The following is a 17,257-nucleotide window of genomic DNA, read 5'->3' on the forward strand; positions in this document are numbered from 1 at the left end:
TCAAGTTAAGTGTTTTCAACCGTTAATTAGCATTTGCAAACCTGGTCAATCTCTAGTATATAAAAAATTATAAACACAGTTCAGGTGAAGTACAATGATAAAAATTATGTTATTTACTCTCCATATATACAAGACATGAGTACACTAATGTACAAATAGATATGCCCACAGGCAATCATGCACAAACATAAAATTACAATATTGTGTGACTATCTGAAAGGAAAAAGCATTGAAAAAATTCGCAGCAAGCTAGAAATGAAAATTTGCAGGCATCAATATACATTTTTACAAGTGTGCAGGTTCAAAGCCCTTATACACATCTGATGGAAAAGCATCCCTAATGGCATACACCACGCAGGCAGGAAGAATCTTCCTATGGTGCTTTCCCAGACCACCCCATATCCACCTTGTGAACTGCCGATAGGCGATATAACGGAATTTCCTGCAGAAATAAGGTTTTTCCATTCAGTTTGCCGTTCAAGTAGCGCGTAAACACTCACTTGTTCACGGCGATGTCACGTGTGTTGCCATACTCTTCAGTATCCCGGATGTACGTAAAAGACACTCGCAGAACTTCGGTGTCGAGGCAGAGTATCTCGAAATATTCGTTGTCTGTAATACAGTTGACCGTCTGCTTTTTACAGACGTTCTCTACCTCCCGGCAGCACAAACACTCGTCCGCGGTATCCATTGGTTTGCACTTCGCGCAAGAACACCTGCACAACGAAAAAACAGCGCTTGTTTCACCTTAAACAAGTGCTTCTCCCTAATACATATAAATTTCACTAACCAGTCCGCGTTCCCGGCACGATCAGATCCTGGTGAGGACGGCGGTGACTCCGGTATATCTGAGGACGATGAATCTTCTGCTGCGACGCACACACTTTCCGGCATGCTATCGTACGAACAGAAGTTCTGTGCGCGCGATAGTTCTAGAATGCGGAGTTCTAGCGCACTCAGGTTCGGGAGACTCGACATTTTCGACGTAGAAAGTGGTTGCAGACGCTCACAGCCACTTTCGTTTTCATCGGATTAGCGAGTGGAAGCGCGCGTATTACATACGTCCTCGACAGATGGCGCGGTGTGATGCCATTGTTGAGAGACTGCCGGTTTCCTCCTAGGTACCTAGGCATGCAATCATCGAAAATTCGATTTTAAAAAATACAGCGATTTCAGCGGAGTTCTTTGACATTTGAACTTTAGAAGGTTCAATGTTTTCACTGAACATAAAGTTTCGATAGGTTTATATTCACTTTTCGGACCCTTTAAATGAGAACGAGCGACTGAAAAGTGACCCATAACTTAAAAACCTGAGACTAGGGGACAAAAAAAAACGACAAACACAGACAAGGTCTCTTTGTCCCCTAGTCTTGGGTTTTTAAGTTATGGATCTATACCACCAGCTCGCTTGCTACCTCTCTATCCTCTCGTTATGAAAAGTGACCTTTGTGATTTCACATATACATGTCTCAAACTTTGCATCAAATCGTGTGATATCACATTATTTTTTCATAGTGTTGCCACTGTTGCTGCATGCACACTATTTGTAGTATATCCGTTATCATACCTGTTATGTTGTGTTAGTTATTCTCTCTAAGTCGCTGGAGAGGCGTGTTAGCTTAGCTCAATTGGTAGAGCCCTGGACCGGTAATCCAGAAGATGTGGGTTCGATCCCTATAGCTGGCTAACCTTTTCAGTGAGTTTCATCTTCATCGTTGATTTCTTAGGCAATTTGAGGCTTTGTTTGTATCTGTCCCTTCTATGTTTGTTCCAGCCACAGAACATCAGTTTCTCTCTTGTTCAACAGGTGCCGCTTGCGTCGATTTCCGTCTTATGAATGTGTGTATGAGTGAGCAAAAAATGTAAGAGTGAAAGGAGGGTGAGTGAGTGTGAGTGGCTGGTTTATCGTCCCTTCAGATGACGCACCCCGAAAGTCGCTTGACAGGCGTGTTAGCTTAGCTCAATTGGTAGAGCCCTGGACCGGTAATCCAAAAGATGTGGGCTCGATCCCTACAGCTGGCTAACCTTTTCAGTGACTTTCATCTTCATCGTTAGTTATTCTTGTTATAATAAATATTTGAATCTGTTGCTGATTGTCACTTTATTCATTTGTTAGCGTGTTCTGCTTTGTGCAGCAATTTATCTTATATAAGTCGCTTCTACCTGAGCGGAACCTCCTACCCTGGAACATGGGAATGTTTCCATTTCAGCCTACCTTTTGGTAGGCTGAAGTGGAAACATTCCTACATCGGGACACACTATTCTGGACTCAATATGCCTCAAAGCTGCCATGTTGACTTGTGGGAGTCAACAGCTGACGCACAGAATTAGATCCAGATCCTGTACCTCTGAAAACTACCACACCAGACATACCTTGGTGCCTTGGGTATTGTACTTTTAGATGATTCAGAACTCCCCAACAAACAGAACAACAGAACAATCATAAAAGAAAGGTACCCAGATAGCTGAACACACACATGCCGCGCGCACACACACACACACACACACACACACAAAAGGAAAAAGTGAACCGAAAGGGAGAATTTGGTTTCATTACGTTACTGGTTAATGCAATGGGAATTTGCATTACGGTTCCTACAGGTGGCGGACAGCTAGACCACTTTTTCGGAACTTCTCCTTTCTTAGAAAAAAAAACTTCAACACAAAGCATGCTCCTAGCCAACAATCATCCCGAGTGAGATTGTTCTCTCCCTTGGTTTGCTGAAAACGGGAAGCGTACATCTTTTTTATGACAATTAGGAACCTTGTCAGTGACACAAAAAAGGTGCACGTCTCCAGTTTTCAAAAAGAGGAGAGAGAGAATGTTGTCATGAGGGTTGATGGTTGTCTGGGAGCATGCCATGCTGTGCAGCTCTGTTTTCAAGTATGTAGGGCATATCTCGACCATCAATACAAGCGGCATCGTGCGGAAGCGAAACCTGAGAAACCTTTTTTCCTTCACCGTGCACTGTATACGTCACATCTGCTATGCTTACATGAGCAGCAACAATTAAGCTAGGAGCCTACACATGTGTTTATGAGTCAATTCCGATTGCATCCAGGAAACTGGAAACGAGGGGCTGCTCCTCAACGACGAGTTGGAGTCAATTGCCTGGGTTCGAAATCGTGAACCTTTCACAGCAGCTTTCATACCGGTTTCATAGTTCCCCTGGCAAGCAAAATGCTGAGAGGCCATTCAGAAGATCGCAACAATGGCTGGAGTAACGGCCTTGACAACGTTATGTTTCGGTTTCCCACTCGCTCAGAAACACATAAATTGCGCTGATGTTTGCCAGGCACTTTTATGAGGAAATAGAAGAAGTTTCCTAAGGCACCTGGGTCCTCTCCTAGACTGAACTTGCATTGCCATAGTCCTGCAGACCTGTATGGGCGATATGGGTTAACACGTACGTTCGATACCGAACCCCCCTCTCTCTGTTATCTCTCTAGAATGACTAACACTGCGACATAAAACATTTGTACGTTTACACAAACTGGGCCGCTGCATTTCTGAAAATATATTTATTCCTCACTTTACGCTTCTTGTATCATTGCACCATACAAAATAAAATTTGCACGTGTTCACTTCGCCCGCACGCACACGCGGCAGAGACGTTCGGTGCAAAGATACTGAAGTGGCAAGATGGATGGCCATTTCATCGAAACTCAGAAAGGAAAAGACTCCTTGCATGTGGACGGATATAAGTACGTCCTTCATCGTACTCCAGCATGTGGATATGCAAGGAGTATTGAATGATCAACTGTCCAGTTGTTGCTCGGACTGTGGAAGGGCAGCTGCAAGAGATCAGTGGTAAGTATGAATACCCAGCAGCTCAAATAGCACTAGGAAAACAGCACAATGTTGTGTTTCATCAACACTAGCAAAACAAGACTCAGACTCATTTATCCCCTGATATTTATTTTTCCAATCTCCTCATGTTTGGTGACACTCCCTAAGGTATAAACCCCACAGGGATGGCTACTTCAGTTATGATGACATGCTGGTAATGATATATGTGTAATAATCACCGCCATGCTTGGAGTTCTGGATAAACCAATGGAGCATGTTATAGCTTCCTTACAGCCTCCCCCTACACAAAAAGAAGACTGCTTACATTTTTCTAAATAAAGGGACAAATATACAAGGTTCAGATATGCTAGGGAACCGAACTGAAATTCGATGGTTTGCTTTACTACATTTATTTATGGGAAGGCTTACTTCAACTTGCTATATTATTGGAAAGTGACATTTGCCTGCTGTGACGTGGTGCTTCTCTGTATTCTCCTCGCAGACCCCAGTGGCGACAAAGCAGGTGCCCCTATATGAAGGTCTCTCAACTGTCGCAAAACTGGTTCAGGTCTGGTGTGACTTTGCTTCATTAATCACAATCTATAACACGGGATGGCCCATTGGTCATGAAAATCTTTAATTGCTTGTGTGCAAGGAGAGACCTACGAATGCAAGATAAGAGCGTGTTTACAGGAAACTATACTGAATGAAATATAAATTGGTATACGTTATTTATCGATTTTCCAGCGTATAACACACACCACTTAAAATTTCCAGAAATTGACAGTTACATGTGTTATGCACACCGATAGATAACGAACATCTACGTCATGCAATTCCCAGTTTTGAGCAGGAACTAGAGAGGAACACGTCTGGTCCAAGTACAGGTTATTACCTACTATTCTCACTATTATATTATTATTACATTTTAATTATCTACAAGGTACTTCCTCTATTTTAAAGCAGGAATGTCTGCCACCTGAGTGACGACCTAGAGAACGTGAGGTCACGTGCAAAACAGCAGGGTAGACGGGTATTCCGAAGATATCTGGGGACCCCCATCTGACTCGTGTGCTATGTCGCCCTCAGTCAGGAGCAATCCGGCCGCAAAGGATAGCAGCTATCCATCTGCAACCCAATATGTAGTGTCCCTTTTTTGCCGGACATCTGCCCCGTCGTAATCGGGTGCAGCATTGAAACTCCATGCATGGCTATCCGACTACAAGTCACCTGACATCTCCCAGAAAGATTGATTTTTTGGAAAGAAACTGATATACAGAGTGTCGTTTTCTTTGGTTCATCACAGATCTTTTATAAAAAAAAGCTACGAGATCGGTAGGGATGCGGTTTTTGCAGTTGCGTTGTACGACCAGGCAGACGTCCTCTCGGAAATAGTATATACCTTCTAGATGATTAATTATGTAAAGTTCACTAATTAACTCTTTAATGATGGGACTTAGGATAAAAGTAAGCATCCAGTGTGACAGACAATTCTCGATGAAAGCCATTCTACCTTCTAAAAACCCTGAACTGAGCATGTGCGTTAAAATATCCATCACGAAACATTGGTATGCAGATGAAGCAAAGACGAAACTGTTCACCTGAGAAGTGCATGTCCTTGGTCCCCGCAGCCTTATCAAGGCTGCAAAGTCTTGGCAGCACATCATAGGGCCACACCCTCTGACGTGGATTGAACCCTTTTTCCTCAGCGCGAGTTTCATTGCCACAGGCGATACTCTACCCCATTGCTGGATGGAATGGGGGGGGAATAAAATAACGAGCCCCTTCACAATAACGATCGAAGTCCGATGGTGTCCAGAAATGTCAGAAGAACTTTGAGCGCAGAGCGTTGCTGGGCTGGATTGGGCCAGGGACCAAGCAGTTTCGATAGGGAGAACGGGCGAGAGTCCAGCTGACGAAGAGACTGGGAGAGTGTGGTTCGGGAAGGTTCGTAGTGAGGGCAATGAAGACGAATGTGCTCCAGATCCTCAAGAGCACCACAGTGGCAGCAGGTGGGAGAGTCAACTTGTCTCAAGCGGTAACGCCACTGAGCTGTAAAGGCCACATCGAGGCGCATTCAGTGGATTAATGCAGCATCTTGACGAGATGTGTTTCGTTGCATTCGGAAAGCGAGCGTGGGATCAACTCTGTTCAACATAGAGGGGGGAAGAATGTCGGTTGTCCGTTGGCGGGAAGCCAGGGGTGTCACTAGGCGTCGCAGAATTGAACGGCGGTCACCTCTCAGCAGAACAATACGGGTCCGTTTCCGATACGAAAGTGCTGCTTCTGCGGCGCTGTCGGCCTGCTCGTTCCCCACGACACCACAATAGGCTGGAACCCACTGGAGAACTAGCCTGTGGCCTGCGGCGTAGATAGTGTGGTAAGCCATTAACACGTTTGTGACTAGGGGTGCGGATGGACCTCGTATGCCGGAATTTTCAATTGCTTGAAGTGCAGATTTGGAGTCTGTAAAGACTGCCCATTCCCGGGGTGGAAAATCAGCGATGTGTTGTAGAAACAAAATGATGGCATAGAGTTCCGCAGCTGTGGAGGAGGTTGGATGTGAAAGGCGTCTTCCGTGCACGACGCCTTCGGATGGAATGACGAAGGCTGAGGCGGACTTGTTGTTTCGGGATGCGCCATCAGTATATGCTGCCGTAAACGTAGAAAACTTCTCGTCTACCAGAGCATGAAAATGGGCTCGGAGGACTTGAGGGGGGACCTGATCTCTTCTTTCCAGAATGTTTGGGAGGCGTACAAAAGTGGGCGGTACCGGTAGAGACCAGGGGGCTTCCGGCGGTATAGTCTCCTTAGTTATGAAGCCAGTGAGAGTCTGGCGTGTCCTCTGCGCTACTCGATAGAAGTCGCTTTCAGAGCGGTATCGAATTTTCCTGAGTAGCGGGTGGCGGGGAATGTGAGCACGCAAACGGAGGTAGTGCCGAGCCGTTTCCCGTTCACGGAGAACTTCAATCGGGAGCTCACCAGCTTCAGCCAGTACTTGCCGTGTTTCAGCCATTCTTGGAACTCCGAGGCATCGACGAAGGCTTCGAGCAAACAGGGACCGAAGTGTATTTAATGAAGTTGTTGATATCCTGTGCAGAATAGGAAGGCTGTAAAGCAAGTTGCCCTCACCAATGCCGCGTGAACCGCGAGCAGGGAACGCTGATCACAGCCCCATCCTGAGCCAGAAAGATGTTGAATTGCGGGGAGCCATCGCTGCACTTTAGTTTCAAGGTGTTTAATGTGCCGAGCCCAGCGCAAGTGCGAGTCGATTACCACACCAAGGAAGCGGTTCAAGCGTACGGGTTCAAGCTTCTTTAAACCAAGCCAAAGAGGGAAATTGGCCATAGCTTTACGCGTGAAAGGGAGCTCGACACACTTTTCGGGTGAAAGGTCCATCCCGAGGTGCGTGAGGTACGTATGGATATTGTTTAAAGCGAGCTGCAGGCGGCGCTGGAGAGCCGGGCGTGATTTTCCTACTGTCTAAAGGGCGACGTCATCTGCATAATGAAGTTGGAGACACGGAGAACGACACTTTGCGAGGAATTACTGATTGTAGGCCGGCCATCACCACGTTAAAGAGTGTCGGCCTGAGAATGCTTCATTGGGGGACTCCTTGAGGAACAGGATGCTGAGGGCTTTGGCCTTGGGACGTACGGACAGCGACAGTTCGGTCCGTAAGGAAGTCTTGGAGCCAGATGAAGAGCCGACCGGATACTCCAAACGAGCGCAAGGCGTGCAGCACACAAATGTGCGAGACGGTATCATATGCGCGCTTGATGTCGAGGAAGACCGATCGGACGATCCGTCGATGGGCTCGAGCATATTGAACTGTAGAGACTAGGTCGAGAACTGGATCCATGGAGCTTCGGTGGCGGCGAAATCCAGCCATTTCGTGAGGGAACGCACGTTGTTTTTCAAGCCACCAGTCGAGGCGATGCAAAACCATTCTCTCCATCAGTTTCCCCATACAGCTTGTCAGGCTCACCGGGCGAATGGAGGATAGGGCATTTGGGGGCTTGCCTGGTTTCAGGATGGGAACAACCAATGCCTCCTTCCATGTATGTGGTAAAGATCCTTGTTGCAAAGACGTATTACTGACATGAAGGAGAGCTTGGAGTGACCGCCCGTCAAGGTTTCGTAGGGCGGCATAGGTGATTTTATCGGGCCCAGGGGACGAGGCGGCGTTCACAAGCTTCAACGCTGCCTTTAGCTCGATTAGTGTGAAGTCGCGGTCCATAACTTCCGGGGGACGGGGCCAGTCGTGGTGAAGTTCAGCCGTCAAACTGTGGACAAAACTGCGGTGTAGGGGCGTGGTCGAGGCAGCCGCCGGAGTCGTTAGTACCACACAGAAGTCCGTCGCAAGCGTGTTTTCGTCTACACGCTGACCGATAGCCAAGGCCGCGAGAGGATTCTTTTGAGGGGGCGCCTCCTTCAGAGATCGGATTGTCCGCCAGACCTTCCTTGCCGGATCGAACGGTGAAAGGTGGTGGCAAAACTTACGCCAACGCTTCCTGTCCTCGTTTTCAAGTTCTCGTGTTACTTTAGCTTTCATCCGGCGGTATTCCACAATGTCCGTAAGTTGCCCTGTCCGACGAGCCGTTCTTTCTGCTCGGCGACGTAATGCTCTAAGGTGATTAATTGCGGGGGAATGGCCGACATGGCCTGTTACCCTTTTAGACATGACCACCGCGTCCTGAATACCCCGGGTAATTGCTTGAGAGAGAGCCTCTGGGGACATACCGGTGTGCACAGATGTTCTGAGGCCCGCACGAAAACGTCTCCAGTTTGTGAAAGAAATCAGTCCAGCAGTGGCTGAGGGGGGCAGTCTGTCGTGCGAAATATATAGAGGAAAATGATCGCTACCTCTAGTGTCGACGTCCGTAGCGCACGACAAGCGGCGAATTATGTCGGTTGAGCACCACGAGAGGTCCAATACATCAAGTGACGTTGTGGATCGCATGGAAGTGGGCTCGCGGTTGTTCAGCAGGCACATGTTATTATTCTCCATTGCCTCCAACAACCTCCTTCCCCTACTGTCCGTCCTTCGGCTTCCCCAGCCCGAGTGATGTGCATTGAAGTCCCGCAGCACAAGCGCCGGGGCTTCCAGAGAACCAAGTAAGCGTTCGAGGTCACTCCACGGGACCTGTACCGCGGGACGGATATAGATACTGACGACCGTTAACAGCATGGGGCCAAGGCGGATCCTGCAGGTGACGTAATGATAAGAGCGATGACAAACTGAGCCGATGGGTGCAGCAACGAGGTCATTGCGAACGTATAGCGCTGCTCTGCTCTCAGGGGAATGATGAGAGCGATAGATTGTGTATCCATTAACACGATGTGTACAATCCATGCCGTGTTCGCATATAGCTATGAATGGGAACTTGTACTGTTGTAGATGTAATTTAAAATCTGGGAGCTTGTTACGCAGGCTTCGAGGATTCCACTGCATAGCCAGGGCCTTTTTATACAATTCCGTCATGCTGATGAGAAGATAATGCCTCCAGTGCCAGAAGCGCTTGAACCTCGGGCAGTTGCGACGCACCAGGAAAAGCAGAGACAATGGCCTTAAAGGGAGGGTCCGCAACGGTTGTGCCCAAAATTAAGTGAAAGTTGATTTCAGCAGAGCCCACCCCCCAGATGCTGACAACAGCCTCCGTTTCGTATAAACGTGCGCGTATAATTTATAAACAGCGAAAACGATAAAGCGAAACCGAAACTATGAGAGCAGGCGGTGGCATCGGAATCGAGGAGCGCCACGCCGTGACGTCAGTCGCGAGATTCGTCTGCCGTGATTCCCATATGTTGTATTGCATTGAAGACGCCAGGAAGCAAGTTACGCTCAACGTGCAGTCATGGAAACCGACTCCGCATCAGAATAGAACTCCACGGGACTTCAGCCCGATTCAGACGTGTATTCTAATGAGGAGAATGACTTGACCGCCACCATAAACCACAACGACTCGCCGTACTCGACGGACCCTGTACCAGTGCGCGCGTCGCTTGAAACCGAGGCCTCGGACCCATACACTGAAGACTGTCGAACTCGGAGTAACTAATGATGAGTTTCTAATAGGTTGTCCCACATTCTTATACAGGGTGTCCCAGAAAACGTGTCATTGAATTATAATAAAAAAAAAAAACTACACCAACTAGAGTCATGCGGTCAATGGCATTTGTTCTTACTGGGTTTTTGCCACCTCCTCATATGAATGTCGTGTAACGTAAGTTTAATTATCTAAATTTTTGCGAGCTTAAGTCAGAAATTTGCCTAGTAAAGGTAACTTTGTAACCCCGCCAATGTGAAGAGCGTGTCTAATTTAGTCAAATTAATGATAATTGACAGGGATATTCAGGAGCTATCCCATCGGAGAAAATAGCCGAACATCATACTCTACGGAGGTCGCACAGAATAGCGCACGATGAATTTTTCAGCGCAATCTTTGTCAGTCCGACGAAAGGAGGTTGGAAACCCAGCCCTCCCCGACATCGCAGAAAGAGATAAAACAGGCACGGCTTATCATGTCTGACTTTCGCTGGGATTTTGCTTTCCCTCTCCCAATTTTAGGAACTGTTACTTTTTCTACTATCACTTTGTGGGCTGGCTTCGGAACCTCCTTTCGTCGCACTGAGAGCGATTGCGCTCAAAACGTCATCGCGCGCTATTGTCCGGTGCTCCGAAAAGCATGATATTCGGCTATTTTTTCCGATGGAATAGCTCGTGAATATCACTGTGAATTATCATGAATTTCAGTGTATTCGGCACGCTCTTCATATTGGTGGGGTAAAAAAGTGACCTTTACTTGGCAAATTTCCGAGTTCAGTTCGCAAATATTTACATAATTAAACTTGGAGTACATGACATTCACATTAGGAGGTGGCAAAAACGAATAAGAACAAATGCTGTTGACCGCATGATTCTAGGTGGCGTAGTTTTTTTATTATAATTCAATGACACGTTTTCTGGGACACCCTGCATAAGTGCCACGGGTGCACGCGTAATATGAAACATGTTGCAGGTGCACATGCGGTCGGGGCCTCCCGCAGGTGCCACTCCGAGTTCCCGCATGAGCCGTCTTTTCGTGTCGAACATTCCTGGCTCAAAATGATGAGAACATATCGTTCTCGAGCTGGTCTTCCTCCACTTGATTTTGCGCAGCGCCATTTCCCACTCCAAACGACGTTGTTTGGCCGTCGGAAACTGGAAATATGCTACGTCTGTTGTTGTATCCGACCTGTTGCCACAACTTATTATACAGCATGTCTTACCGGCCATCGTGGTGGGTGTAAGATCAGTGTGCGACGTAACGAACACAATTGCTACGGAAAATTTCCTTCGTCAAAACTGCCAAAACACACAGCAAAGCAAGGCGGACGGCGCGGGATATCTCGCGACTTACATCACGCTCTGTGTTGCTTGCAGAAAAGCGCTCGTGGCTCGCACTACCCTGTCACCGAGCGCGTCATAGAAGAAAATCATTTTTATCAAGTTTGACTTAGTTTTCGAAGGAGATATTTTACAGGCGTGGTCGTTGATGGCTAAAGGTGACGAATATTCGAAAATCTCGGAAGGGACCTCATGCGGATTCTCCCTTTAAGGGCAGCGAGTACCGCTGAGAAGAGTCCCAGAGAAGGCATATATTGAGAGGCTGATGAGGGTAACTGTCTCCTCGAGCGTGCTGGTTCCGTCACACTGGCGTAAGTGTTTGTAATCTGTCTTGATGGACGAGGAGGCGGTGGGCAAAAAAAAAGTTATTTGATAATTAACCCCCTTAAAACCAAGGCTGTTGTTTTCCACGCACTGCATAAGGCTATTTCCTGCTCCGAACCTATTGTTATCGGTACAAGCACGATATCTTTTGTCAAGGAGGTGAAGTCACTGGGGGTCTGGGGCCGGATTCACAAAAGCATCTTACAATAAAATTTCTCGCAAGTCTGTCGTAAGGAAAAGTTACGACAAATAGCGGATTCACGAAGCGCGCGCGTCGTAAACTTCTTGCAAGTTACAACGAAATCCTAGGAGAGCCACCGAGCAGTCTTACGAGCAAAAATGGCGGCGTACCTGTCAGCCGCGGAGATTGAGTCAAGGAGGACTTTGAACCATGAACGCGTTTTCAAGACAAGGACAGTGCTGGAAAGCATACCGGATAGCCATCAACTACGATACTACCGTCTCCCACGCGCTTCAGTACAGAGCCTGTGCAACATACTGGCTCCAGCCTTACGGCGTCCAACAGCACGGTGCCATGCGATACCAGTAGATGTGCAAGTGCTTGCGGTGCTTCGCTTATACGCCAGCGGGAGTTTCCAGTCAGTCGTCGGGGGTGTGGCGTCTGTCAGCCAGAGCAGCACATCCCGTATAGTTAATGGGGTGACGAAAGCGATCGTCGAACTGGCCAACGAGCAAATAAGGTTCCCACGAACATCGCCTGAAGTCCTCAAAACAACTTTAGGTAATTTTCGAAACTCTTGTTCAGTAACGATATGCTTGATATGCACAGCTACACGACATGCACACTTCATTTTTGCGAAGGATGTAAATTATTGCAAAAAAGTTGTCTCTCTCTAATATGTTTGAACAACCCACAAGCATCACAGGACACGCATGATCGTACAGAAATATATTACTTCTAACATCACCTTCGCCCATTTCCAATGTGACCTCGACATTGCCGGGTTTCCAAAGGTTCTTGGGTGCATCGATTGTACACACGTGTGCGTCAAACGTCCTAAGCGTAAGCTCCGTGCAGCCTATCGCAACAGGAAGGGCCTCTATTCAGTGAATGTGCAAGCAGTATGCAATGCAGATTGCATTATTTACAAATTACACATAAATTTGCAAATTACACAACTCACCCCTAGGTGGCCAGGAAGCAGCCACGACAACTTTATTTGGTCTATGTGCAACTTGCACGACGAGTTTAAGGAAGGCAGAATGCCTGAAGGATGGCTTCTAGGTAAGCGCATTCCAGTAGGTATCACATTAAATGATTATGCTTATCCTTACTACTAGGTGACTCAGGTTACCCTGCACAGCCATGGATGCTGACACCTTTCCAGGCACCGTCAACTACCGCAGAAGAGAAGTACAATAAGGCTCACCGCACAACCCGACAAGTTATTGAGCGTACCTTTGGCTTGCTGAAAAGCAGGTTTCGCTGTCTTGACAAGTCAGGAGGGTGCCTTCTATACCATCTGAAGTCATGCTGCAGCATCACTGTGGCCTGCAGCGTCCTGCATAACTACTGCATGCGTCACAATATTACCTTGATTGACCCTGTTGGTAAGTTTTAACATACAACGTAACTTTTGTGCAAGCAACACAGTGCTGATGCTTTGATCCCTTCACTGAAGCAGCATCCTTTGGCTGTGTGTGTAAAAGTGTAGCACAATGATACCTTTACATACAGCACTGTGTGTGCCATACTCCTTCCAGAGATACAAGAAGAAGAGCCACAGGAGTCAGGAGTGCGAGACATGCCTTCCGGGGTTTCAGTACGAGACTGCCTGGTGGCACGGGTCTTCACATAGCTCAAGAAATGTTCAACAGCTGCCAGAGTGTCCCATCGTACAGTGAACTGTATTTTTGCAGCATTCCCACCCCACTGGCAGGAGGTATTTCCAGGATGTGGCACAGCAGAAAAAGACATTGAAACCTTTCCGTCGATTATAAATGGAGCCTGAAGTTTTGAGAATTTAACCCGTTTCTTCCTTGAATTGAACATTGCCTCTCTAGGGTGCAACTTCGTCGTTACCCAGCAAATTGCCCTTACTGAACTGCCTGTAGGAATGCGCACTAGCTAGTTTAGCAACAAATGCAATCATATCACCATTTGTACCAGGCCAGTACAGTTTATGTGAGTAGTGAGTATTTCTCCTCGAATTTAGCATACTGGAAGTTCTTCCACCTCAATTCACATGAAGTTAGAGTACATGTTCATTTCCCCAATTTTTGTCCTCCAAATCTGAAAAAAAAAGCATTTCCTGAAAACTTCAGGCTCTAGTTATAAATGATATGAAGTCTCTCGTGCACCAATTCCTGTGGACATTCTTCTCACCAACTGACATCATCTAACCTAATGAGATGCCGAAATGTTGCTAGACTAACTTATTCACCCTCCCTTCGCAATGCTGTCCCCTCTTGGTTTGTGCAGTCACGCAATTATACACATGCTAAAAGAAGTGACTTCAAGTAAATGGATGGTAGCTTTATACATGGCTGGACTGTACAGAATATATACAGCTTGTACAAAGTACTACTTCTCCCAATGTTGCAGCAACAGTTTCAAGGTACAGGACAGCAGTGGGTCTCACTAGTGGGGGCACCCTGGACAGGCAGTGGCTGACAGTGTCGGTCATTGCACTCTTAGCAGATGGCATCCCGGTATGTAGGAGGGAAAGATGCATAGGCTGCAGGGGAGGTATGTTTCTTTGCTTGTGGCTTTTGGTAATCGATGTGTGCCTTATCCAATCTCACATGAAGGATATCTTTGAATCAGAAGTTGATAAAAGACCAGTAATAAATATAGCCTTCAATTTTATGTAGCAACATTACCTACCACTTTAATCCCATGTTAGGATCAATTACTTGCAAAGATCGGTTACGGAAAGCCACTAGCAAAGAAACTTGCTGCTCTCTATGTGTTTTTCCTTCCTCCATGCTGGGAGCTATTTGCCAAGGGTGGAATACCCAACACTCCCAGCCATTACTTGTCCTAAGTGCCCCCACTGGGGTGGCCCTACTCCTGTTCCGCCACTAAAACTGTGTTAGTCTTCGCTGTGTGAGTAGTAGTACACATTTACAATGTAACATTTTCATCTATGTTTCTGTTGTTTACTTGGGCAGCTCCTGCAGGAAGCGTCTTTACACCATATTTGTACTCTTGGATGGCTAAAATTTTGCACAATATGTCGACTAGTGCTGCAAGGTGTCCCTCAATCTTTCGCTGGGTTTGTGCAATGTCCTCTGCGCTGCTGACCCTCGACGTGGAACGGGAAGCACCCGAATAAAAAAAATTGAAAATCCTATATAATGCAATAAGAGAAGATATGGATCATGTTGGTGCGAAAAATTTCAGTGTGCCGAGCTTCCATCTTGGAATATCACAGTTCAGTTAATGATGATGTTGGCATCCTATGTATAATCATTTTTGTTAGGATGGCATTTTCGAAAGCGTCTGTGATATGTGTGCGAAATAAATTCCGTTCCTGCTATTGGTCTCCTTCCTGCCTCGGCATCGAATACATCTCAGCTAGCGTGCTGGCCATGTCACGCCGAGACTGGGAGGTACCCGGGTTCGAATCCCGGTGCCGGCTGTGCTGTCTGGGGTTTTTCCTGGTTTTTCCTCAGACGCTTTCAGACATATGTCGGCACAGTTCCCTTAGAAGTCGGCCCAGGACGCACATTCCTCCAGGGCGTGAGTCGTGACGTTGCCCACATACGTGAGGCCGACAACGGCAAGCCCTATCACCACCACCACCACCACCACATCTCAGTATTACACCAACCAGACAGTGTGACGTGCAGGCATACTATGTAATTATGCTAACCTTTGTGATGTGCAGCCAAAGGCGTAGCAGTGTCTGTTTGGTGCACCCTTGCCTCTTCCTCAGGTGCTGCATATACACACATCGCACAAATGGTTGGTGAGTACAGTGCAGACGTTAGATTACATACCTTCAACGGGCTCAGACAAAACTGATGCAGTAGTAGAAGAGGTGGAGCCTGTAAAAAGGACACGTGGGGTGTAGTGTAGACAATGTACGACGAATGCGTGTATGAGAGGTCACTCACAAGCCGCATAGGCACGTCACTTACCCCTGCGCTGCACGCCGTCGTAGTCGAGTACGACGTTAGCTAAAGCACACAGTACAGAAAAACCATGTTAGGTAGTGAAAAGTCCATCTAACAAAAGCAACTTACGTCCTCCTACCCCAATGTCGAAGCTACCGTCGATGCCGGCAACTGTGCTCGCGTCCAAAGTGCCAACCACTCGTTCCTCAAGTGGTGTAAGGGGCGGCACGTCGGCGGCACCACCTCCAGTCCTTCCGAGACTGCGAATAACGCTTGCCCCTGTTTAACAAAGCACGAGTTGTAAACCGAAACTATTGCATATTCAAAAGCATGCCTCACCGACGTACCTCCGCAAGCTGTACACATCACTGTCGCTATACGTATATACGGTCAACGAATGAATCCTTACCTTTTTTCTTGTTGGCGCTTTTGTAGTCCGTCCACTTTTTTTTAACCTCTGCCGTCGTCCGTTTGATTCCTGACACAGCGAAGACGCTCTCGGTTATCCCTTCCCATGCCTTGCTCTTCGCAAGGGATCCTTGTGGGCCATCACCGGTGGCATCGATGATAGTTTTGTTCACTTGATACCCCGCTACCAGGGCTTCAATTTCCCGTTCAGTAAAATTCGGCCGCCGAGCGCGTTTCGCAGGAGGTCCCGCTGTCCCCGTACTCCCATTACCGGCACCGTCCATCACGACTGGGCAATCCAGTTCAGTTTGGTGAACTGGTTCGTACAGTTCAGTTTGGTTGACTGAACCGTTCAAAAGATTCGTTCTTTCGTTCATCTTTCCGTGACATCATAACATCATGTGAATGTGCAGTGCAACCCTCTCATTCTTTTCACCATGGACTTCTCAACATGTATTTAAGAACTGGTGATTCTTTCGAAAAGAATGAACTTAGTCTACGGGAAACAGCGAGACTCACTGCGACCTGTTAGTAAGAATCGAAAGCCACCAACGATCGAGCTTGCTTCCCGCTCGAGGTAGTGTTTCCGCCGTTCCCCGCGGTAGAATGAATCAACACTCAACTGTTCCGGTGCGGGCGCCATCTGTCGGCATTCCTCTGAAGCCTGAATATGACAGGCCACGAGCTCGATTGGCCACACTGAGAGCTTACCGGTTTGTCAAGCCCCACGATCTGGGATGAATCGGAGTGCACTGAAGGCGAGTCGCAAAGCCGGGGATCGAAGAACGATAGAGAACTCAACTGAATCGAAGGAATAGGAGAACGAGGAGAACCGTTCACTCGCGAGCTGAATCGAAGAGCAACGGAATCGTTTGCTCTCAAACGGCGCACTGGTTCTTCGGTTCTCCGCGACTAGCTGCGTTCTCGGCGTTCTCAGCGACTCGCTGCGTTGTTCTTGATGGTCTCCTTTGGAATCTTAGCGTTGGTTCACTAAGGTGCGTCGATATCGAGCTTTGTGGCGGATGTCGTATGGGTGGAAGTATTCAGAATCAAAAATGTGTTTTCTGATTTTTTTGTTTATGATCGGCTCGCTATACGTATCGCTGGTGGTGATCTGCACTCGATAAATCTAAGTTATTTGCAAGGTATACCGGAAAAGGCCCTTTCTGGCTAGTATGTGAGATGGCGGACATGTTTTTCATGTACGTATTTAGTAATGATCAGTACTTAGAAATCTTAAACCAGTCCCCTGGTGCCTGCCT

At 47.3% G+C, this 17,257-nt stretch overlaps 2 protein-coding genes and 1 pseudogene across 2 annotated transcripts; 1 reads left to right on the forward strand and 2 right to left on the reverse strand.

Moving 5' to 3' along the window:
- Positions 1-285: 285 nt before the first annotated feature.
- On the reverse strand, positions 286-978 carry LOC135392780 (P2X purinoceptor 7-like). The gene is made up of 3 exons (XM_064623503.1): positions 791-978; positions 501-716; positions 286-442 (listed from the first exon to the last, which is right to left on the reverse strand). The coding sequence occupies exons 1-3, from the start codon at positions 976-978 to the stop codon at positions 286-288; spliced, it is 561 nt and encodes a 186-aa protein (XP_064479573.1).
- An 11,420-nt stretch (positions 979-12,398) lies between these two features.
- LOC135392791 (putative nuclease HARBI1) lies at positions 12,399-13,324 on the forward strand (annotated as a pseudogene).
- Positions 13,325-15,338: 2,014 nt separating this feature from the next.
- On the reverse strand, positions 15,339-16,372 carry LOC135392801 (nuclear apoptosis-inducing factor 1-like). Its single transcript, XM_064623518.1, has 5 exons — positions 15,997-16,372; positions 15,717-15,866; positions 15,612-15,650; positions 15,471-15,518; positions 15,339-15,409 (listed from the first exon to the last, which is right to left on the reverse strand). Exons 1-5 carry the CDS (start codon positions 16,370-16,372, stop codon positions 15,339-15,341), a joined length of 684 nt encoding a protein of 227 aa, XP_064479588.1.
- Between the last annotated feature and the right edge of the window lie 885 nt (positions 16,373-17,257).

This window comes from Ornithodoros turicata, chromosome 1 (assembly GCF_037126465.1).
Source record: "Ornithodoros turicata isolate Travis chromosome 1, ASM3712646v1, whole genome shotgun sequence".
Taxonomy (NCBI): domain Eukaryota; kingdom Metazoa; phylum Arthropoda; class Arachnida; order Ixodida; family Argasidae; genus Ornithodoros; species Ornithodoros turicata.